General features: G+C 39.8%; 1 protein-coding gene across 1 annotated transcript in view; it reads left to right on the top strand.

Annotated features, from left to right (window-relative positions):
- The window catches only part of LOC124622122 (RING finger protein 141-like), a 46,396-nt gene extending 31,024 nt beyond the window's left edge, over positions 1–15,372 (top strand). Inside the window, exons 2-4 of the mRNA XM_047147735.1 lie at positions 6,025–6,196; positions 6,495–6,808; positions 14,715–15,372. Of these exons, the coding sequence (XP_047003691.1) occupies positions 6,025–6,196; positions 6,495–6,808; positions 14,715–14,871 (643 nt within the window). The 3' untranslated portion in view covers positions 14,872–15,372. The remainder of the gene's footprint in view (positions 1–6,024; positions 6,197–6,494; positions 6,809–14,714) is intronic.
- The last annotated feature ends 10,320 nt before the right edge of the window (positions 15,373–25,692 follow it).

The raw sequence follows: 25,692 nt of genomic DNA, 5'->3' as shown, positions 1-25,692 counted from the left end.
GCCACTTGTGGCAAATGTGGTAAGACGACTCATGAAGGAGTCATCCTGTCCATAGTGTATTAACTGCTCAGGAGATGGCCCATTCTGCAGTAGAGGTTGCAGTGTCTACCTTAGAGAAAGGAATGCACAAGAGCTAAAAACAACAAAACATATTCTGTATGGTGAGATAAAAAAGATCTATAAAGCAATGCAGCGTTTCACTTTCACTGCTTCAGCTCTCAAAAAGCCCATTCAGAAGGCTGATGCCTGTACACAAACTGAGGTTAATAGTGCCTGTGTTTGTAAGTGCAGTTGCAGCAGTGTCATCTCTAAAGCATTAGACATCAGAAGAAGACAGGCCATAAACTGCCAGACCATGTAATGTCATTCTATCTGATGGTTGTAATGATTCTGTTTCTGAAACAGTGGAATAGGAAGTGTGCCTGAAGCTACCATCAAGCTCCATGACTAAACGTCCAGCAGTCACTGGATACCCACCCTGGTGGAGACAAGACAGGGTGAAAGAAAAACCTCACTGATAAAATGGCTCTCATACTACAGTGGAACATTAATGAGTTCAAAATCACATGTAGAGGAACTGAGATTCCTAGCAGGAGAATGTTCCTTGTGTTTTTGTTTACCAGAAACACATTTTAAACTTACTGACTCACCTGTGCTATGAAGCTATATCCTCCACCACAAGGATGACCTGACTGGGGAAATTGCCAAGCGTGGGGTCACTGTGTTTCTAAATAATGCACACCACTCCTCTGCTCCGTCCCAGGTTACTGACATGTAAGTAGTTGCAGTTGAAATTTATATGGGTCAAAGGACTAATATATACTCTGTGTACTTGTCACTACGAGATGCTATAGTTTCTCTCACAGATCTTACAGAACAACACCTAACAAGTCCTCAGTGCCCTTAATGTATTAATGGGTTCAAAAACTACTTGCTCCAGAGACTCAGCTTTAGAGAGCCTAATGATGTCTTATGAGCTGTGTATCCTCAACAAGGACAAGTCAACTCTTTTCAATGTTGTTAGTGGGTCATCTTCAGTCATAGACCTTTATTTGTGCTCTACTGCCCTTGTAGATTCAGCACAGTGGGAAGTCATATTGAACTTCATTCTGGTGCCCACTTCCCACTCAGGATCCAGCTACCAATTGCAGCAATACTTAAAAATAAATCACCAATGTGAATGAACAGCAGAGCAAAGTCGATGCTGTTCAGCCACCTGACTGCTTGAACAACAAGGCAGTGTCCGGGAATGCTGTAATGATCAACCGTGCTCCCGGCTTATGCATCCTAAAATCATCAGGTCTCCATAGAAGGCAGCCTGTATGTTGGTAGGCTGATGAGTGCTGCTCAGCAATCCATCTTAGACATGTGGCTGTGTGATGTTTTAAGTTCCCCCAACAACAGGAAATCTTACAGACTTTCACATAGTAAGAGCAAGAGCTACACACACAAGAAAGGAGAGCAAGAAAAAGTCATGGAAAGCATTCCTGCACTTTTATCAACAGCTCCACTTGTTCTAAAAAAAGTATGGGAAGTCATCAGGAGGATTTCTAGTAAATACAAGTGGGTACTTATAGCAATGGTGCTGAAGCAGGGGTGTCTGCAACAATGCCTGAAGATATCGCCAAGATGCGAGAGCATTTTGTGATGACTACTGCCCTGTTAGCCAGGCTCCAGTGTTCTACCACTACCATGTGACCATTGAGAAGGGTGAGTTGGACTTGATACCCAACAATTTTCTGTCATACATCTGCCCTTTCTCCATGTAGGATCTGTATTCAAGACTGTCTGAGGCTCGTGATACTGTGCTCAGTCATGACCAAATCCAATACAGCATGTTGCGAAACTTGCAAATAGCATTTAAAAAATCATCCTAGACTGTTTGAATTCAATATGACGGACAGGACAATTACCTAACTCATGAAGAGAGGAAACTCTGATACATCTTCTCAAGTCAGGAAAGGACTAAAATTGTCCCAGCAGTTACAGAAGCATCGTCAGCTCCTTAGCCACTCGCAGATTGTATCCAGGAAATGTTGATCCACCGTTGACAACCTGACCCTGCTAGAGGTGCTATTCAGCTGGCTTTCCTATGTAGGAAGCCTTGTGTAAGGACAGGACATTTTTTGACATCAGTAAGGTGTACTTGGAGACTCAATATTTTAGGACAGTTATATCAGTGGGGCCTTTGTGGCTCCTATCAATGTTCATTCAGTCCTCCTTACCAAAGGGCATGAGTTGGTGACATGTTCTCAGATTGTTTTGAGCAGAAGAATAATGTTCCCCAGGGAAATATTCTAAGAGTCACCCACCCTCTTTGCCATAGCCGTAAACAACTTAATGTCTGCGGCAAGAAGACCTGAACAATGCTTCTTATTTGTGGATGATTTTGTAGTTTTTTGTCCCGCATATGACACTGCAACAGTCACTCATCAGGTGTAATGGAAAGGTTGGAGGAGTGGGCTGCAAAGACAGGTTTTTATGTTTTCTGCAGGTAATTTTGTGTGTGTGTGTGGGGGGGGGGGGGTCGTGTTTGTTGATTTTAACCATTCTCATCGTATTTTTAAATTACCCAACATACAAACACATTTGCATTTTAAAGATTCTGTGATGGTTCTGGGCCCAGAAAGCACTTAACATTTTAAAATGCCTTAGCCACAGATCTTGCGGAGTGGACAGGGTGCATCTGTTCCAGTTTTACAGGGCTTTTGTGAGACTGCAGCTACACTATTTGAGCACACTATACAAATAGGTGAAACCTTTTTACCCGAAAATCATTTGACACATGCTATCATGATGGGATCAGGTTGACCATAGGTACTTACAAGACCAGCCCGTAGCCAGTTCTGTGGTAGGCTGGGAAGCTGCCACTCACCATTGAACAGCAACTCCTCATTGTATGTCAAGCAAATAAGATCCTTACTGTTCCCAATTCTCTAGCATATCATACTGTTGCTTTTCTGGCTGTGGAAAACTTTTTCCTCAAATTGTCCACAAGCAACCAGGCCATTTGGGATCTTTGTGAAGCATGTGCTGAGGTTGCTTGGTGTGCTGTAAGTAGAAACCCAAATCCAGGGCTGGAACCGACTGTCACCCTTGGTTACTGCTGAGGCCCAGAGTAATTTTAGATTTACTATGCAATAACCTGCACTTCTGCTCTGTTTTTAATACAATATTTTATGATGTTTTGAATGAGCACCATAACTATATAACCATATTCACAGATGGGTCTAAACAGGGGGACTTCATTGGCTGCTCTCTTGGTTTCCCTGATTGTGTCCTCAAGATCTGGTTACCTCAAAAATTCAGTGTGTTCAATGCAGAATTGTACATGATCTTGAGGGTACTGGATCAGATGACATGTTTTCTGACTGCTAGATTCTTCATCTATTCTGACTTTCTGAGTGTGTGCAGCTCTCTACAACACTTGTACCCAGCTGGTAAAGTAGTCCAGAACATCCAAAATGTCCTTCTCCACCGGCAAAGGCTCAGGAAGGTGGTGGTTTTTGCTGCTACTGAGGTACATGGGTATTAGTGGAAATTAAATGTAGCAACTAAGTAGGCATGTCACAATAATCGTATAGTTCAGTGTACTCTCCCATTATATGCTATCACTTCACTGTTGAGGTACAGAGTTGTGCATATATGGGAAAAAGAGTGGCTGGCAGAGACAGACAATAAGCTGTGCTTAATAAAGCCAACAGCTCTGCGATAGCATAGCTTCTTCCAGCCACACAGATGGGATGACGTGCTTCTCACTTCTCTTTGCATAGGACAAAACACTATTGTGCATGGTTTCTCATTTTAATGAGAGGACCTACAGTGTGAGGTGCTTTTGGCATGCAGATCTCGGTGCCCAATGTTCTAGTAGATTTAATATAACTGGGTCAATAAAAAATGTACTCACCAAGCGGTAACATGAGTAAACACACACAAAAGTTATGGAGATATGCAAGTTTTTGAAGCCAGTGGTTCCCTCCACCAATGGTATTGAAGGGAAAAGAAAGGGGTTGAAGTAAAAGTACTGGTGAGGCTTAGGAAATGGGGAGTGGCACGAAAAAGTCACCTAGAACCCTGGGTCAGGAGAGACTTATTGAATAGGATAAGAAGGAAACTCTTTCTTTCTCATCCTGTCCGGTAAGGCTCCCCTGACCCAGGGTTCTGGGTGACTTTCCCATAATTATCACCATTTCCTAATCCTTCACAATCCTTTTCCTTCATCTCTCTTCCTTTCCCTTCAGTTCTTCTGCAAGAAGAAGGAGCCACTAGTTCCAAAAGGTTGCACATTACCCTAACTTTTGTATGTGTTTTATCCTGCCACCGGCAGGTGAGTAGCCTTTCTTACCTGTTTCGTCATATTTTCAAAAAAAAATATTATTTTCATTCACACATTTTAGTGGATTGTGTTCTAAATTCTGACAAGAGGGCAGGAGCTAATTTGCAGACAGATTTGCCCTCTATCTCAATGATACAAATGATACGACTTCAAGATTCTGCGCAATGTTCAACTTCTTCCCCAAAATTTAAGGGAACTTTGTAACGTGTTATCAGGGTGTCTGACTCATGTATGTATTTTGTAAGTTATCAGTGAGCCACATATACCTATGTCATTATTTTAGCTTTCCTCTTGTATAACTTGTGTTTTAATTATCGATTTTAGAACATCTGACTGTATTTACATTATCTTGAAGTTTGTGAGCTAGTGTGATTGTGTGAGTGACTGTGAGTGAGGCTGTTAGATGATTTAGTTTCCTTGTCATCCTGAATCCTCCCCTTCACCACCATCTTTTCTGACCTGGACAGATGGGAATTATCTTTAGAACATGTTCTCTGCTCCCAAAATTAACCCCTCCCACCCCCCACCCCAACCCGTGGTAATCTAATATCTCCAAACCCTCCACCAAAGAGTTTCTGTCCCCTCTGTCCTATCACCTCCTCCTCAAGTTATGTCCCCTCACCCTCATGGTGTGCCGCTCCATGCCAATTCACCTACCAGACTTCTCCCCTTCTGTGATAGTATTTTCCACTCCCAATCCCCCTCCCAGTGTCTTTACACTACACCTGACAACCTTGTCCGCTGCCATCAAGTCTCTCACAGACAGTGCTCTTCTCTTCCCACACCTGTACCCTGCTATATCCCTCTCCTACCCTCTCTTCTCCCCATTTCTGATCACTGATTTCAGTGAACACAACAGTTGCATTTTGACCCCAACAGTCAGAGATAGCTGTCACGTGTGCATGATGTGTGCCTGTTTGTATGAATATATGTATGTTTTCTGTTCTTAAGAAGGCTTTGACCAAAAGCTCAATGTGTAACAGTCTTTTTGTTATGCCTGTCTGCAACTCAGTGTGTCATTTTTACGGTGAGTAGCAATCTATCCTTTTTATAATATTGTTGATATTCCAACCTGGCCTTTCCATTGTTAGATATGTAGTTTAATTACACAAGTACCAAATGTACAACATATTTTTTCTACTATTACTGCTACTAATACTGTTAGTGTTACTTCCATTGTCACTGTAAATGTGTAACTGTTGGTGATGTATTTCAAACATACTTATGTAGTCAGAATGAGATTTTCACTCTGCAGCGGAGTGTGCGCTGATATGAAACTTCCTGGCAGATTAAAACTGTGTGCCCGACCGAGACTCGAACTCGGGACCCTTGCCTTTCGCGGGCAAGTGCTCTACCACTGAGCTACCGAAGCACGACTCACGCCCGATACCCACAGCTTTACTTCTGCCAGTACCTCGTCTCCTTTCTTTCAGGAGTGCTACTTCTGCAAGGTTCGCAGGAGAGCTTCTGTAAAGTTTGGGAGGTAGGAGACGAGGTACTGGCAGAAGTAAAGCTGTGGGTATCGGGCGTGAGTCGTGCTTCGGTAGCTCAGTGGTAGAGCACTTGCCCGCGAAAGGCAAGGGTCCCGAGTTCGAGTCTCGGTCGGGCACACAGTTTTAATCTGCCAGGAAGTTTCATACTTATGTAGTTTTCGTATTCATTGAAAGTGAATTATATTTTATTTTCAGATGCAGTCACTGTGCTGATAGAGATGGCAAACAGTTACTCTTTCTTGTAAAGAAAGGGACTGACTCAACGTTATTATGGAAGGGAACTGTTAAAATATTGTGTGTAAAATTTGATCCTTCTACAAAACAAATCGAAGGGCATAGGCTCTTCAGCCTCGGTGACTTTTTGAAAGTAAGTGTTAGTTCAGTTTCCTTTTATTTCACTGTATTGCATTGCCTTCAGTTCACACAGAATTTACCATTACTGTTATGCAGAAGGGCATTTAAAATTTCTTCTAATGCAACTTTTTTTCTGCAAAGTATAATTCAGTGGTGTATAGCCAAATTTCCATGTCTAACAGGTACAATGTTCTGCCAACGGGCCACATTGCCAAAATGTCACACCATTGGACACAAAGATACACCCATAAATTTCTTTCATCGATTACCCTGAGAGGAAGTGAACAGTCACAACCCTTTTCTTGTTTTAGGTTTGCCGGTCTCTACAGAGTCAACTGCTAGTAGCAGAGCAAAGCAGTGATTGTGCAACCAACCAGCCAGTGACTGGAATGGAAGTTAACATAAGCCAGCATAATGGCAGTACCTCTAATACCTTTGAAAGCTCAGCATTAATGTCAGAGTCACATAGTTTGCCTACTCAGAGGTTAATTAACACATCCATGATACTGGAGGAGAGAGCCACACTTACAAGTGGTGCTAATGATTGCTGCATTTGTTTGGAGAGAAAACCAGATATAGTTTTGCCATGCACTCACAGCTACTGTGTGGTTTGTATAGAACAGTGGTAAGTTGATTGCTAATATACAGGCATTTGAATGTAGTGAGTATGGCTGTAAGTATTTTATGTCTGGTTGAAGTCACTTTACTGGATGACCACCATGCCTCTTCACTCTTCCCCAAGAAATTGTTTTTTTTCTGGAAATATGTTAAGACATTTTTATCTATCCTTTCATTGTTCTTCTACTTTCCTCTATTGTCATAAATGGTGATTATCTGGGTAGAGGGGAAAGGATTGTCACAGCAAGAGGGAGCGGAGGAAACTACATACAACTAGCCCAGCTCGGGTGTACTGCTCTTCAAATAACAGTGGAGGAGAATTATATTATTACAAGACTAGTAAGCTTTGTGCCACAGATGTTTGCTCTAAAATTCATATTTAGAAGCCTAGCTATGAAATCCACAATAACTGGATAGCTCAGTGTATGAAATAACTTACTGTCCTTACCCTACCTCTATGGTTTGCAACAAAGGAGTCCTCACATCTTACTCTTTTTTTCTAATTATTGACAAATTCTGCTCTCTGAATTTACATCTATATGTATACTCCACCAGCCATCTTATCATGTGTGGCAGAAGGTAGTTATGGTACCACCCACAACATCCACCCCCTCCTTTCTCTGATCCATTCACAAATGGAGCAAGGAGAAAATGCTTGTTTGTGGATGTCTGTATCGTTTCTAATTTCTCTGATTTTCTCATCATGATCATTTCACAAGGAATATATGGGAGGACACAATGTACCGACTGATCCTTCCTGAACTGTACGTTCTTTGAATTTTAACAGTTGACTTCTCCATACATCACAATGCTTCTCTTGTAGCATCTGTCAGTGGAGTTTGTTGAACATCTCTGTAACACTCTTGTATTAACATAATGATCCCATAACAAAGTGTGCTGATCTTTGTTGGATATTCTGTATCTATTCTATTAATCATACATGGTAAGGGCCATAGACCAATGAGCAAGCCACAAGAATCAGTCAAAAAAGTGTGTTGAAATTATCTCCTTTTGCAGAGAAATTACATTTCTTTAAGATTCTCCCAATGAATCTTTCCTTAAAATCTGCTTATCCTGCTGTTTGTTTTATGCAGTTAGCCCATTTCAGGTTAGTGATTTATAGTAGGTACTATATCTAGTAATTTTTCACCAATAACGTAATCTAAGAGGTGCAACTGCCAGTCCCAACAGCCGTTGCCAATCTCCTGTGGGTCTTTGTTCTCGTTGTTACAGTCTTCTGGCATTGCAACCAGTCATGGGGCCTCCATTGTTATATTTTTTTTTTCCCCGCAGCTTCACCCGCAGATGCATTTGACACACATAGTGAACTCAACTCCTCCTCCCCCTCTGTTTCATTTCTCCTTCTGGCTGTCCACCTCATCTTCCCACCTCTGTCTGCCTTATCTCCTCCTCCCCACTCTCTCTGTCTCATCATCTCCTCCCTCACTGCTCCCCCCGCCTCGCTGCTCCCCCCCTCGCTGCTCCCCCCGCCATGCTGCTCCCCTCTCGCTGTTCCCCCTCCCTCCCCCTCTCCTGCCTCTCCCCTCCCCCTCCCCCCTCTCTCTCTCTCTCTCTCTCTCTCTCTCTCTCTCTCTCTCTCTCTCTCTCTCTCTCTCTCTCTCTCTCTCTCTCTCTCTCCCCTCTCCCTTCCTCCCTCCCTCCCTCCCTCTTTCTCCCTCCCTCCCTCTCTCTCCCTCCCCCCCCACTTCCTCTGTAACCATATCCTTTTGCCCCACTCTCTTTTCATCAATTTCCTCCTCCCCCTCACTCTCTCAATCCCCTCCTCTATCATTCTCAACCTATCTCCTGACATGCTCATTGGCTTTTGTAGCCCCTGCATATAGTTCAATAAAGCAGGCTGATACTACTCCCACAACACACCTGTCATGTAGGGCAGGCTACACACTAGAGGCTTGAAAATCTTTTGTTTCCATGGCAAGGTTGTACCACATCAGGTGGGAAAAATCAAAATCAAGATAAAAAAGCAAAGTGACATTGGTTTTTAATTGCCCTGGGGGCAAAGACCACATAAAAAGCAAAATTACATTAGTTATTAATTGTCTTGAAATTGGTGCAAGACTTGTTCAGTATGCTCACCCTGTAGTCTGCTACAAGTTGAAATCTAGAAACAGTATGTTCCACAACAGATTGGAGTAAAAGATTCCGGTAGTGTTTGCCAGTGACAGTACAGGTAACAAAACATACAGGACTCATCTCCTCAAAAAAATATGGCCCTATGATAAGGAATGCTGTCAAGCCACACCATACAGTCATCTTTACAGAATGAAGTGGTACTGGTTGATGTGCATGCAGATTTTCCATTGGCTATATACTGGAATTCTGCATATTGATATGTACTTGGAGATGGAAATGGGCTTCATCTGTCCACGGAATGTTCCATTACCTTTGATTGTCCACTTCCATTCAAGCCATAAATTCCAGAACAAACATTTGTCTTGCTGCATGGTCAGCCGGAAGCAGCTCCTGAACACAGATGATCTTGTAAGGATAGCAATGCAGGACATTTCATAGGATTTTGTACACCATGCTCGCGGGCATGTCCAGCATTCAGGCAGAGCCCTGTGCACAGCACATTTGCACACCACCAGTCAGTCTCTACGATGATGTGGGCATGGCTTCAACAGACATTGGATCACCCGCTTTCCTCCCTCTTCTACATTGCACTTTTAAGAATCTGTCTCTTCGAATTTTGTAATCATTTTTTCCAAACCTTTAGCAGAAATCAAACCAATGCTTTTTCCATATCCTGGACTTCTGCAGGGCTACTGGCACCCAGTCACCATTCTTGTAAAAGACTTTTACCAGCAGCACATGATCCTTCATAGGGACAATTATCTTGCACATCTCAGATGCAAACTGAGAAACAGCTGTGTGCTGCACATCTCTTGGTGTGCATCTTCTGACACTTAACAGTACTGTTTATTGGTCCGATTTCCGTTAATTGTTTTTCTTTTTTTCACGGTATTTCCCCCTTCATCAATAACATGCTGTTGAACTTCGATGTCATTCTGGACAGTGGTTCTATTTCTACATAATTTTGGCACTGGAACTTTCATTATGGATGCCCTTATCTGCAATAGTCTCATGGAGCCTCCATTATTATCCATTAAATCATTAATTTGTTATCTGTATAAAACAGAGTGTGTGTATGTGTGTATGTCTCCTCCCAAATCCCTGAACTGAATCCAACCGAATCTGGGACAGATAAAGCAGGCAACACAAGTATCAGCACTGTGGGTTTTATAACCTCCTAGCCCCAAAAGGAGTGGAAACAGGGCAGAAACATATTTTCTCCACCCCACAGTGTATAGGCTGTTCTGCATGACAGGCACGTTGTGGAGAAAGATTTTCCATTGCCTGATTGACCTGCTTTGGAGGGCAGGCTACATGTTGGGGGCAAGAAACAGTTTTCCAGCTGCAGGCTTCCCAGTGCCAGGAGAGGGGGGGGGGGGGGGGGGGAGAGAGAGAGAGAGAGAGAGAGAGAGAGAGAGAGAGAGAGAGAGAGAGTCAATGAAATCTGGCACAGAAACAGCAGACCTCACAAGTATCACCAAATAGCTCTGATAGGAGTGAAGATCTGGGCAAAAACGTGTTATTTCCAGCTCGTGGCATATAGGCTATTGCCTGTTAGATCAACCTGCTTTGCATTCAGCCTACATTTCAGGGGCAAGAAATGGCTTACCAGGTCCTGAGATGTAGGCTGCCCTGCATGATAGGTTTGCTACGTAGTTTCGGCCTGCCTTATTGACCTGCTTTGCGTGGCCATCCTATACATCAAGGTGAAATAAATGAGTTTCAATCCCCTGGCATGTTGCCTGCGCTGCATGACAGTTGTGTTGTGGAGTAGTATTACCTGAGCTTTATTGAACTGCACTGCAGGGACAACACTTCCTAATGAGCATGGCTGGGGACAAGTTGAGATTGATAGTGAGTGGAGGTGGGGAGGTGCATGTGGCAGGTGGATGTTGTCAAGGGGTAGTGAGCAGGTGGAAAAGGCAGGAGCTGGAGATGGAAATAGGGAGAGGAAGGTATGGTCAGAGGGAGGGGGAGGAAGATTATAGTCAATGAGAAGGGATGGAGGAAATGCACAAAGATGGAGGAAAGAGGAGATGAAGAGACAGAGAAAGTGAGGAGGAGGAGCAGACAGACAGATATGGGAGGGAGGAGGAGATGGATAGACAGAGGGAGGAATAGGTGACATTACAGAGGAGGAAGAGGAGGTAGAGTTGAATTCAATGTATGTGCTGAATGCATTCGCTGGTGAAGCCTCGGCAAAAAGGCTGCTCTATAGCTATATATACATATAACTGCACTTATGTATGTATGTATGCGTGTAACAACTCCTCCCAGTTGCCTGGACCAAAGTGGACTAAATCTGACACACAAACTCCTTGCCCCCAAGAGGAGTAACATATGGGCATTTATAATGGTCTAGCTCCAATATTTATGGACACACAGATGGGTTTTTAAGACCCCACCATATAAGGTGCCCTGTGATGTGTCTTCTGTGAGAATGGTATCAACCACCCTTATCGACCTGCTTTTCAGGGTAGCCTACACTCAGTGGGCAAGAAGTGGTTTTCTAACTCCCAATGTGTAGGCTGCCTGGCCAAATAGGCATGTTGTAATGGGGTAGTATTGGTCTGCTTTATCAGCCTACTTCGTGTGACAGCCTACACATCGCAGGAAAAAGGATGTCCAAGCCCTTTCCAGATAGGCTGGCTGCTTGAAAGGTGTGTTGTGAGAGTAGTACCAGCCTGCTTCATTGAAGTCTTTTTGCAAGACTACATATACAGATGGGCCTGCCTTAGGGAAGGATGAGATAGAAAAGGTGCAGGTGGGGTGGATAGGGAGAGGAGGTGCAGCAGGGGATGAGAGGAGGATGAGGTAGGAGAAGATGTAAAGACATAGAAAGGTTGGGAAGAGGAGATGGACAGAGAGAGTGGGTGTAGTTCGAGATGGACAGATTTTTGGGGGGAGGGGGGGTGCTGATGGGATGGTCAGATAGGGAGGCAAGGAGATGATGGGTGTAGAGCGAGGAAAGGAGGAGATGTACCAAGGGTACATTATATGTCATTATATGTGACACATGTATGCAGACAAAGCTGCAGGGATGGAGAAAAGGTCTGAGAGAGAGAGAGAGAGAGAGAGAGAGAGAGAGAGAGAGAGAGAGAGAGAGAGTGTGTGTGTGTGTGTGTGTGTGTGTGTGTACGAGCAGAGCATATGCATATAGTGTAAGAACTGTCCCTAGTTCCCTAGACCAAAGTGAGCCAAATTTGACACACAAACTCCTTGCCTTGATAGGACTATCATAGGGGTGTTTATAACTTGTAGCTCTAGTATTTATGGAGATACAGGCGCGCATGTTATTTAGGGCCGTGCCAAATAGGCTGCTCTGCACGAAGGGGGTGTTGAGTGGGAATAGTATTGACCTGTTTTGTGGAGCAGCCTGCATGTCAGGGGCTAGAAACTGTTTTCAAGCTCCTGGTACATAGGCTGCTGTATATGACAACCACTTTGTGGGAATAGTAACAGCCTACTTCGTTGTCCTGCTGTGCAGGGTCTATACACATGGGTGGGCACAGCTGGGGGAGCTTGAGATGGATAGAAAAGGGGATGAGCACAGAGGGGGGAGGAGAAGATGAACAGACAGAGAGAGGAGGAGGAGGAAGAGCTGGATGGATAGAGGTGGGAGAACAAAAATGGACAGAGAGACAAGGGTAGGAAGTGGTGGACACAGAGGGGGAGGAGGAGAAGGTCGCAATTTTAATATGCCCATACTTTGATTGAATTATGTTTTATACATTCTTTGAAAATGTTGTTATCATGTTAATTATATATTGCTATTATTATTTCAGTGAAATTGTCTGTATACAGTGTAATATTGCTACAACTGATAAAACAGTAGAAACAGTCTACCAAAGCTATGCAGATTCTAAGCCACATATAATCGATATCTTATGAACACAGTAAAACACAACAAAATGCACCTTGATAATTATTCATGAAAATAAATATGCTTTTAGCTGTCACTAGGCGTTATGTTCCTAATCCTATGCGGTGCTACAAATACCAGTGTTTTGCCCACAGTTCATGGACAAGCAAATCGTGGCTTTCAGCATTGAAGATTTTTGTGGGGGCACAAAAAATGTCACATTTGTGATATTATCTAGGTAGCTGCTTACTTTCTGACCAATTTCTTTAATGAATGAATTCTTCTGCAGCCATTCCTGAAACCACACTGATTACGTGGACTGATGATATGTGGAAATTAAAATCTTACCCTTCCACTGTTATAATTTATTTTTTTTTTTTTAGAAAATTTATAACTGTGAGGCAGGCCTAGAGTTTTATTTGATCTTTTTACTGTTTTTACCTCAGTATATTTGCCGGTCATGAGATCATTAAAAGATTTAATGATTATCAAGAAGAGAGAATCTGCAAATCCATGATAGATTATTGTTATTATTTTGCTGAGAACCACATGCAATCCTACAGAAATTGAATTTCTGAGAAATGTTTAATAACATTAGAGCTTGATAAATGGGAAAATTTAGCCTGGACAGTTTCTCTCTGTCATTGTCAGATTTATTTTTGGTGTCAGGAAGTTTACTGTTACCTCCATAAGCATATTCTTCATTTGTAATGTTTCACACTCAAATTCATTTTGTTATCTATGATTTTTTTAGTGAGACTTGTCTCATACTGTTATATAAGGGAAACACTCTTACAGATAAGTTCTTGTAGTTGCCATTTTATTCATGTGTTGAAACCTGGCCTTGTGATGAAGCATTCTTTTCTCAATATAAACTCTTCCCCATTTTTGTAACCAAAATTCCTACTTTTTGAGTTGTGCAACCTCACTTTAATTTTGGTAGTGATACAAAAAGGGCGGCATGATCTGATACTCCTGCATATAGAATTTTTTTTTCTGTTACACTGTAGTTAAGAGCTACTAACAGTATAGTAGTAGAGGTTGCAGTGAATGCTACTATTATGGTATGTCTGTCAAAGCTTAGATTTAGCTCATTTGTGGCTATAAGTTTGTTTAATGTGAAGCATTGTTGTCATCAGCTCTAACTTATTAATTGGAGTCAAGGGATACAGCAAATGCCAATGTTATCAGGTTGTGTTCTATTCTATATATTCACAATGAGATAACTGTTGTACACATCATGTGAAGTAGCACCGTTACAGTGCTTAGGTAGGCAGCTAAATGAATTTCAACCTTTGTATTGAACAATTCCTCTGAATTGCAGATTGCAGGTAAAATTCTGTCAGATATAACCGTAAACTAACATAAATTCTTACCAAGTCAATAAGTTTTAAAGTGTCATAGAATGTTGCAACTCATAATTAATTATAAATATGGAAATTTTTGAAGGAGGTTGATGATATTTTACCAGTTTCAAATTTTGAGAAGTCATTGATGTACAAAACTTATGAAAAATATACTGTTGCAAATCAGTCAGTCATGACTAGTAAAACCAAATGCCTAAGCAGTGGATATATAGCACTAAAAGAGTTGAATTTATTTAAAAATTTAATTCAACAGTACTGTCTCAGATGATAGCAGCATTTTTTGGACAAACAAAATGACTTTCACAGTCGTGAAGGAACTGTTGTATTCTAGATTGCTGTAAGACATGACATACTAAAGGCCAACACTTACTGTGTGACATTGAGATGTTGCTACTAGACTTAAGTTGTTAGTTTTTTCACTTTGATCATTTTCATTCAGCTGCATCACGCCCTCCTGTATTCATATGACAAGTGAATTACAACTCCTGAGAGAAGTTTATGATCTTTGATTTCTCTCACTTTTTTTCCATCATGCAGCTCTGTGTTTTCATATGTCATGGCAGTATTTAATCTGTGCCGTTCGTTTACAGGAATGTAAATCACAAGACATGTCCCATATGTCGTGAAGCGTGTGAAAGTACTGATGACAGCTGGGTTATTTCTGAAGTACCAGGAGCCCATGAAATAAATGAAGCAATATGTTCAGCTCTCATGGGATTGCCCTCAACATCAGGCACTCCAAAGTGATGCCTCTGACTGTCCAGCACTATCATGTCATAGTTATGAAATAAAATGCAGACAGAATACACCTGCACGTCTGTTACACGTTTTATGTGTAAGAATGATAGATATGGTTTCATGACCATGAATGGTATGGCCAGCTAGTAGAAATGGAATAATTTTAACAGGTAACTCTTGTTATATTTGACACACATACAAATTTGTAAAATCGTGTTACAGAAACCCAAATCTGAAGTGAAAAGTAAAATTATAATTAATCACTTCTGCATATGTATGTACTGCAGATCCCAAGCTATTTGAAAATTCTTAGAAAAATTGTCATGGAAAAGTGAAGAGAAACTCACTCATTGGTGTAAATATTGTGAATTTTCTGATTATAAATTATTTTGACGTCATACATGTATTGAAGAAATTACACAAGGGATAAAAAATTATTCCATTTTACATTCAATGTTTTAATTTTGTTTCATTATATTCATTATTTGCCATAAACTTTTACCCCCAGCAGTAATATTATTTACCATTTTTCTTTATTCCTCACATTTTCTTTGCCCTTCCTTTTTTCCTTGTAGTGACTGTTGTGGTAGCGGTTTGCAAGTGTGTTGAGTTTCCAGATTGTGAGTCATGACTATATGTAAGAAATCAGTATTAAAAATATATATATTATTGTGATATACCCAACACTGACAATGTAGTGGATTTGTCATTTGGTGGAACAGATTATTTCTTGCCCACTGTTAATGAGATAAATAAGTGACACGAATAAATTGTATCACTGACTGTTCATCAAGAATTTTGCATATGTTTGTACAAACCTTCTATTGTAACTGCCATTTAGTGATGAAATTGGACATCATTATAAAATTTACATAAATATGTAAAAGTGTTCAAAGTAGGGTTTTCTTGAATGAGATTTTCACCCTGCAGCGGAGTGTGCGCTGATAGGGTTTTCTTCCTTTCCTTCTAATGTAACTTATGAACTTACAAGTTATTTATGGTTATGATGAATATATGTATTTTTGAGAGTACATCACTTTAGTCGGGTTTAAACAAACATTTATCTTTCTGTGTATGGTAAACAGAAACACTAATGATAAATTTTGTGAAACAGGGAGGTTGCTAACAGTAATTTTCAGAGTTTGTATGCTGCTACCTGTTCACAAGAAAATATTCTAAATACAATCATATTTGTTCGGAAAATAGATATGTTTAGTAGTAGTTCTTAAGAGGCTTCACTAAAATATTGAACAGGGAAGGCACAAGAGTGCGGTCGATGAAGAAAGTACCAGTATCCCCTTGCCCTCCTCTTTCCCCTCACCCTCCTATTTCTCCTTGCACTCCTCTTTCCCCTTGCCCTCCTCCTACTGCCTCTTGCCCTCCTCATTTCAGTCTGTCTGTCTCTATAAGACAATCAATTTTGCATTTTGTTATTGTATTAGTTAGTATCACAGCTATGATGTATTTGCCCTGACATGACTATTTGCTGTAATTGACGTGTAACATTATAATCATTCTCACCACTGCCACAGCTGTGTGAGCTGGGGAAAGGGGGGGGGGGGGGGGAGGGTGAGAGAGAGAGAGAGAGAGAGAGAGAGAGAGAGAGAGAGAGAGAGAGAGACTAAATTGAAAATGCAATTAATAAATGTCTGATTTGCCATCAGAAAATTCACAGAAGCATTAGTGTATGATCTTAGGGCACTCTTGAATGGTATATATTATCTACTTCTCTATTCTAAATTTGCAATTTGCTGAGAAAGTTCCATCATTTATGCAGTTTATTTATAAATTTCCTGTTTTCTTAACTGATTGTGGTATCTGCTATGGTGACACAATATTAAGGAACATGCACTCCGGGTGACTGAAAGGGCCTTAGCCATCAGCACTTTCAAGTCTTATTAAAGTTTAAATCTTAACTCCATTGGTGTTCAGCTGTTATGAGAGATGGCTATGTCAAATAAATTCACCTTCATGACTTGATGCTCTAGAAGGGCTTTGTGGCCCAAGAGTTTTGGCACCACCCCCTCACCCGCATGACATTGTCCCCATCCTCATCCTCCAAGTGCATTTTTCACAGTAAATGACAGGTGGTCACATGGTGACTGAGGACACTTATAAATTGTGTGTCAGTTGATTTTGTATTGTCAGTAATGGTGTGCATTGAGTCATGAGGGATGCTAGTTTTGCTATTTATACTATTCTCATGCTTTCAGGAATTGTGACATTGAGAATTCTAATAATATGGTATATTGAGATTGATGACATCTCCCCACTTTGTGTGTTGTGGAATAACAAGATGTTCCTTACTAAAAATAAGCAATATACACACAGGAATAGAAGCTTCTGTATCCTCCTCCTGAAGAAAATAGACTGGCGAGGTTTAGGAAATGGAGTGAGTTACAGAAAGTCGTCCCTTTGAAAACATGAGAGTTTATAGGTGGAATATAGGAGAAACCTAATAAACAGTATTCTGTTGAAGGTCATGAAAGTCATGACCTCAATGCCTGTTCCACCACATGTGCCATCTCATTCTTGCCCAGCCCCCAACACCAGTTTCCTGAACTCCACAGGTAGGAACTGGCGTTATAACAAGTAATTAGTCCTCACCAGCCACATGGCCTTAATTTCTGTTAATTTCTTTGGTCTCAGAATTTCTTCTCAGTAAGTATTCCTTTCTTCACTACCTTTTAGTTTTGCTTTCTGCTCTTATTAACTCTTGCACAATGTTTTGTCAGTAGTTTCTATCTTGCTTATTATCCTATCTTCCACCTTCAGGCTCTTTCAAATCTCGTCTGGTGCAGTCTCCAACAATCAGTCTTTCCTTGTGATCCATCCAATAAGTCTCCCCTGACCCCAAGTTGTGGGTGAATTTTCCAAAATTCTCATCATTTCCTAAACCTCACCTGTTCTTTTTCTTCATACCTCTTACATCCTCTTCCACTCTTTCGCCAGAAAAAGAATAATAAGAAGAAGAAGCCACTGGTTACAAAAGCTTGTACATTTCCTTAACTTTTGTATGCATTCACTCCTGGCCCCACTTGCTGAGTATTTTTTTATTTATTTATTTTTATCTGTCCAATTATATTTTCAAAAAATGACTTTTTTTATGCACGCATGCACACATGTACACGCACGCGTGCGCATGCACGCATGCACACATGTACACGCACGCGTGCGCGCGCGCGCGTGCACACACACACACACACACACACACACACACACACACACACACACTTTTCTTGTCATGCCCTGAACTAAAGAATATTTTGCCCCGCTATCTACATACACACTTATGTGTATCTTCTGCAAGCTGCTGTATGCTAGAGGAAATTACTGAATTTCTGTCCTGTTTTATTCACACATGGAGCATTATGGAAATGACTGACTGTATGATTCAGTAGAAGGCTTATAGTCGTCGCATACAGGTTTCCTAAATTTATAGATACAGGCAAGACTCTTTGAACATCTCATTTTACAGTTTCATATCGTCTGTACTAACCTGTTACTTATTACAATCCTAGCAGTATGACCGAATTCATTTGCCTACATGATAAGAACTCCAGAAATTTAGGTGCCTCTTTCCTACTACTAAGTTCTCATGTTCATTTTGTATCACTATTTTATATTATCTTCCAGTATTCAATGTGACAGACTCCAGTAATTTACCATTAAACTTATAATCAGACACCACAGTTAGAGATCTTTGTAATTCATCACACAAACAGAAATACTGTGTGAATTTGCTTACAAACAGCCAGTAATGACTCTTTCTGTAGACAGCAGTATCATCAGTGAACAATCTTAGTGTGTCTGCAAAATCATTAACTAATATTAGAAACTTAAGAGCTGATCCTTCAGAATTTCGAGGGAAAATTTATGGCTTACAAGTTTTGGATTTGGAGCTGATTTTCTCTTTATATGATACTACAAGAAGTTCACTTTCCTTTGTCAGGAGTCGGCATAGATTTTGTTGCTGATTGGTTGGACTCCAACCATAGAAAGCAATGAGATCTGTGCTCACCACATGATAAAGACAACTACGGAAGTTGTTGCAATATCGTGTAAAGAGAAAGTGACCATGACTGCAAATGCTGAAACTACTAAAACCAACACTAGAGATGCCCTGTTGTTTCCTGACAGTGTGGCCTCCTGTGTAATGTGCTGGGTTCTGTTAGTTAAAAACTGTCTGGGAGTAGTGTGCTGACCAAAACACCCCTCCATACCATATCCAGATGCTGCCTCTGGTTGAGAATGAAATAGTGGTCAGTCAGTCCTGACAGGCTCATCTGAGGCCAAAGTGATGGAACTTTGCTTGATTTTTTGTGTTTGTTAAACTAGGTCCCGTAGTGCTCAGAGCCTTTTTGTTTGTTAAACACTACTCAAGCCAGTCACATATCTGTAGATATGTGGTCATATTTTGGCTATCAGTCAACTGTGTACAAGTGTGATAGATGCCTATTGGAAATTCAGAGAAAAAGAACGATATCTGTTCATCTGTGTTTACATCTATTATTTGTGAGACACTTGTGTGTGTGAAAAAAATGTTTCCTTTCACAAAAGTAGTTTTACCTAAAACCTTTCCATTTCTTTGTAAAACACTAGTTTTGCACCAGGAACACTATAAATTTACAGCCTTGAATCTGCTATATCTACTATATAGAATCGTGCAACAGACAGAATTCTCTCACCTAGCACACACAAGTCCTTGCCCATTCCTTTGCCACTTTTGCACCCAACAACCCCTGTCCCATTTGGCACACTGGTGTGAAAGATGCAAGTATATGATATGTGTCATACATTTTCTGACTATGTCCTATTGAAGTCCTCTCACTGACATTTCCTACCATATTGGAACCACGGCCAATAGCCACCTGGGAGAACAGCATTATCGTATACCAACTTCACTGCAAATGCTGTATAGTGTTTCATGTTGATGTGCTCACAAAAAAATTATCCAACCAGATAAATGTCTACCTCCAAACTTTAGGCAAGGAACAACACACCCAGTGAGGTTGCTGCTGAACATAATTTGGGTGCTTTGTGACTCATTCATCTGGTTATGGCAGTAACTGAAGTGGATATATGAAGATTTATAACATTTTGGCAGGAGTGTGAAGTTGAGGCTTCATTATGAGGTATGTTATTGGAGAGTTACCGATACAGAAGCATATGGGCCAGGTCAAAATAATCTTTTAAAAAAAAATTATCCCAAGAAAATAAATCTGCTAGTGTAGTGTACCACACAGAGTAATAGTTTGCAAGAAATGAAAGTGAACCAGGCCTTATGGTATATCTCATTATTAATCTTGTATGCCAACCAGGTTTAATGTGGATTTTAGGAAGTTTCTTATACACAATAACACAAATTCTGACCTCATTCATTGTCTCAGGACCAAAACACACAAAAAGTCACCATGTGCAAACACACAGAATTTACAAAATTTGCAAACAGATAGCATATTTGCCTGTAGTTCATTTAGGGTGATGGAGATGATGTAGCTTCAGCAAGGACTACCAACGCGCGCTAGGACCACATTGAATAATGATTCACCAGGTCTGTAACCTGCGATGAAAGCTCGGAGAGGGAAATAAAATTCCAAGAAAAAAGAAGCCAAAAGAAAGTAATGTGTGAAAAGAATAAAGAATCCAGTACTAGGACCAGATTTCAAGGAGTTGGTCTCTGGCAGTAAGACTCAGTTGTGACTTGTTTAATTCAAAACATTGGATTTTAGTTTCAAAACTTTGTGAAACAAACCATTAAGAACAACATTAATATGAGAAATACCACAGAATCAAATATCCCTCTTATATAAATCATCTGCAGATATTATTTCTGAAAAAATAAGAATAAAAATTTAGTAATCCTGCAAAATGGTATGATATGCTTTAGAAAAAAGTAGGTTAACGTTTTACCCAAGCAGTATCTATCTAAATGAAATCTAGAATCAGAACATGTATAATGGGACAAAGTCCATAGAAGAGTGTCATTAGAACAAAATTCATTATTATTATTTTTTATTATTGTTATTATTGCAATTATTTCAATCTTCTGGCACATGTATTATCATCATTCATCTTGCTTCCCAATACAGTGTTGCTAAATCTGAATTACAATCACTTAATCTTGTACACTCTTTTAAATGTCCTTTGTTCAACATCAAACCAATCTTGTGACACAGAACACATTCTGGAGACAACAGGATGCAGATCTTATATGGTGGGCAGACAGTGAATTATGTCCAGTAATCAATCTGAATATGGCTACGGCTTATCTTCTTTGTCCATCAGGAACTACTGAGTCATCTGTACAGTTCTTCCAGATCTTTCCCTCCCAAGAAATTTTATTGGATGATTTTAATTCTTCTTAAAATATGTTGTTTAACTGTGTATTTCACTGAAAAATATGACATGTTAGTTTTTTCCCATCTGTTTAATTTTTGTGCCCTTTTGGCTTGAAAATCTAAGCTACAGTGAGAAGGTTACAAGAATTGCAATTGGCTTGTTCTTCTGTTATAGTGATTTAATTACTTCTTGGATTTCTTTAGATTGAATGTTTTTTGGATCTAGTGTGTCAACAACTGCTTATATTGCTACTCTGCAATCACAAACTATAACTGATTTGTTGAATGTGTATAAAAAGTTGTTTAGCTGTATTATTGCGGTTCTGATGGCTTCAACTTCACCTTCAAAATTCAAGTGATTTGGTCCTAAAGTTTGACACAAAGAGAGAATTTTTCTTTATCCTCGAACACCTACATTTCTCTCTCTTCTCCATTACAAAGCCATCTGTGTAGATGTGGACCCACTGATTTTCAGGTATTTCAGATTTATTGTGTTTTATCTCTCATTATTAATTTATCTGTTTCACGTTTTGATAACTATCCATTATATTTAATTTGTATTGTAATTGAGAAACATAGCTGAAAGGAATGGGAAAACAAATTCTCTAGCAACAACTTGCAATTATTTATACTGTGATCTCATGTCTTTCACGTTTTGGATGAAGCCAGCCTGTGTTTTCAACAGTATTTTATTTTTGTTAAATGGATTTCCACATTGTAGTCATTTAGTAGGGTTGGTATACAAATCAGTTTCTCATACTGAAACTGTGCTAACCTCTGAATACTTACTTCAGTAGTTTCTAATCCATTTAAAAATCTCTAGGATACTAAATATGTTGATTTTACTTGATGATTTGTCTTTGTCTCAGTATTGTGCTCTTCCACAGATCACCGAGCGAGGTGGCGCAGTGGTTAGACACTGGACTCGCATTCGGGAGGACGACGGTTCAATCCCGCGTCCGGCCATCCTGATTTAGGTTTTCCGTGATTTCCCTAAATCGCTCCAGGCAAATGCCGGGATGGTTCCTTTCAAAGGGCACGGCAGACTTCCTTCCCCGTCCTTCCCTAATCCGATGAGACCGATGACCTCGCTGTCTGGTCTCCTTCCCCAAAACAACCATCTTCCACAGATCCAAATGGAGGACTGTTTTAACCCCGGATAAATTTGTTTTGAGACATAATGTAAAACTGCCTCTGTCTGCTTTAGCCAGCAGATGCACATTGTATAATGCAAAATGGTATGCAGATGACGATCAAGATTCCAGGCAAAATAATAAAAAAACCACAGGAATTCTATAAGTATTGAACATGATAAAATAAGTAAAAGCAGCAAGTTAATGTACTCTTTAACCTTGTCTATGTTTAAAGTGTATATTTAAGAGGCTATGGGGATTGCATAAGAAACAGAATGAACATGAATTTGCACCAGATAAGAGTGTAGAATACTTTTCAAGTAATAGTTTAGCTTGTTTCAAGGTTACTGATAATAATGAAGAAGTGAATATGTAGCTGCTAAATGTGAATCTTTCTTTAGGAATAATTCTTGCCATATGAAGCAATTATGTGCTGATGTACATCATATGTTATTACATCCCCATCTCCTGAAGTATGGGTCCCAATTTCAGATTTTGTATGGTATTTGTGTGCATATTGTGAAATTGAACATACATGTGTGTTGTCTCACCAGCTATGTCACATTGTGTGACCATTCTGTTCCTGCATGATATATAGTATACCATTAAAAGTACAATTTGTAGATCTTGCAGCACATAGCAAATGTTAACCCATTTGTGCCAAATCGTCATTCAGTAACAATAAATTAAGACATGTAATTTGGCACATTACTGAACTACAGATAGTAAATCCTGAATGAGATGCTGTCATGTTTGGTCAAGGTGCCTTTTCTGTAATGTCCTCCAATGTATTACTGTGATTAATTCTTGATACTTTAATTAACTGTGTATGTGTTTCTTTTTACACAAAGCAAATTATGTAAATAATAAAGTAAATGGGATATTACAATTTGTCTATTTATCACAGCATAAGTTTTGTGAAAAGTTTTGATTTCAGCAAGATAGTATGCAACAATTCCTGTGTTGATGTACAATGTGACTCATTTCACATTCCTGAGGGCTCTTCTTCATGATGGGATTGACAGAACATGATGTGTGAATGAATGAACAAATGAATGTGGCAGCAAACATGTATGTGCTACTAAACAGCGAAATACAGATGCATTGTATTTACTTCCACAGCACCGTTTATATATCTGACAAACATTAGTTTCAAACGTAAAGCTTATAAGGAGATCACAAAAATCATTGTGTCCCCAAGAGGAGGAATGAGGCTAGCTGGAGTTTCTAGCAAAGACTTAAAATCTTTTGTTGTTTTCATTCTTTCTGCAGCCAGTCTGTTATAGTGATTTTTTCTTAAAGGTGTAGATATGTAGCTGTCACACCCATCTATATAAAAAAAATTCACTGTCAGTTACAGACTCATTTTATTCCTGCCAGTGAAATTTCATAAAATGGTTTAAAATGGGACACTTCACTCAATTTTCACCTCATAACTGATAATTGCTCCATATTATGGCTTTCATAATATATTCTCCAAAGAAAAGCCATTCATGATGTGACATCAATGTTCTGGAAGAACTATCACCATCTTGTAATCTTGCCAAGGCCTCTGATTGTATTGACCATAAAAAAATTATACTTGGAAAACTAAAATATTGTGGTCAGATATTAATAGTGTTCTCCTTTCATGGAAGACACAATTTTATTTTCATGAAAAAAAGCAAGAATTTCACTGACAAATTGCACTTTAATCGAATTACAGTTGTGGTGAAAGAATGTAAAATGAGGAAGCTCCCATGGCTTGATATTTGATCAACTTATACATATAACCTTCATAAGTGACCTTCTAATGACTTTAAAGGAATGCTTGAAAGTGTCAGGTTTTCAATGTACTACTGTCCTACCCAAATACAGCCGTACCAAAGATGACCATACAGGGCTAAAAATGGTTCACAGCAAGCAGTTAAAGTCTATCTCTCACAGAGATTAACATTATACTATGTCAAGCAAACAATTATGTAAATAATAAAGTAAATGGGATATTACAATTTGTCTATTTATCACAGCATAAGTTTTGTGAAAAGTTTTGATTTCAGCAAGATAGTATGCAACAATTCCTGTGTTGATGTACAATGTGACTCATTTCACATTCCTGAGGGCTCTTCTTCATGATGGGATTGACAGAACATGATGTGTGAATGAATGAACAAATGAATGTGGCAGCAAACATGTATGTGCTACTAAACAGCGAAATACAGATGCATTGTATTTACTTCCACAGCACCGTTTATATATCTGACAAACATTAGTTTCAAACGTAAAGACCTTTTGTTGCATATCCAAGAATCTGAAATAATTATGTTCAGTAATTATGGGAGTGTTATAATCAAGCCTAATGGAGGTTCTTCGACTCTCGAAAAAGTAAATAACATTTTCTTGAAAATTAACATGTCCTCAAATGAGCTATTATTAAACAAAGATAAAACACGCACACATACACTACACCAGCAGGTGTGATTACAGTCACATTTCAAAGACAACAATAACATTGATAAATATAATACCAGGAGGAGGACTAAACCATCCATCATTTACAAGGAACCCCCTGAGTGCGAGGTCACATGTTCAATGTTTAGTGAAGCTCATTTGAAAGTGATATGTTAACAGTTACGACAGGAAAAATATTAGCTGCTAAAGACTCACCATGTGTATCAGGAGAGCGACAGAAAATGAGTGTCCAGGAGATGCAGACATCAGCCTTATATGGGATGTATGTGTTACACTTCACAAAATGAACATTGTCAACATTCAAGAAATGTTCAGAACAAACCATTACCTTGCACCATGAATATAAAAAGAAAAATGGCAAGGCACAGTGATCACAACAGTTCACACCATCAAGATCAAGGACAAATTCTTTGACAGTCACAAACCATGCAGGACATTCAGCTAGGTATCCACCCTTAAAGAATGAATATAGAATCAGTTTGGTGTAATGGGTGATGAGAATTGATAGAATGTGGTGCCATGCAACTTAACGCAAAACAGTCTGTTGAGGAGCTTATTGTGAAACTGGCTTTCCTTTAAGGCATAGCTGCAGACAGTGCAATAATATGGTTTATAGGCTCAGAAAAAAAAAAAAAAAAAAAATCCAGAGGTTGGATTTGTCCAGTGGTCCCTGGTGGTATAAACTGCTGTGTCGCACACTTTTCTGGAGGGATAGTGCTCTAGAGGAGTATGATTTTATATGCAGACCAGGAATCGAGCAGAGCCAAGTTATTTTGACCAGCTATTGGCCAAAATCAGTGCTCATACCATAGTTGCAGTTGTTTTATGCCAATATTCCCATTCTTGTTTGCTGTGATGTAAATATTCCCTACTGCGCTTGCAAGATCATGCACACAAGAAAGAAT

The sequence above is a fragment of the Schistocerca americana genome, chromosome 7 (assembly GCF_021461395.2).
Source record: "Schistocerca americana isolate TAMUIC-IGC-003095 chromosome 7, iqSchAmer2.1, whole genome shotgun sequence".
NCBI lineage: Eukaryota > Metazoa > Arthropoda > Insecta > Orthoptera > Acrididae > Schistocerca > Schistocerca americana.
The sequence above is the reverse complement of the archived record's forward strand: the minus strand, read 5'-3'. Positions and strand labels throughout refer to the sequence as shown.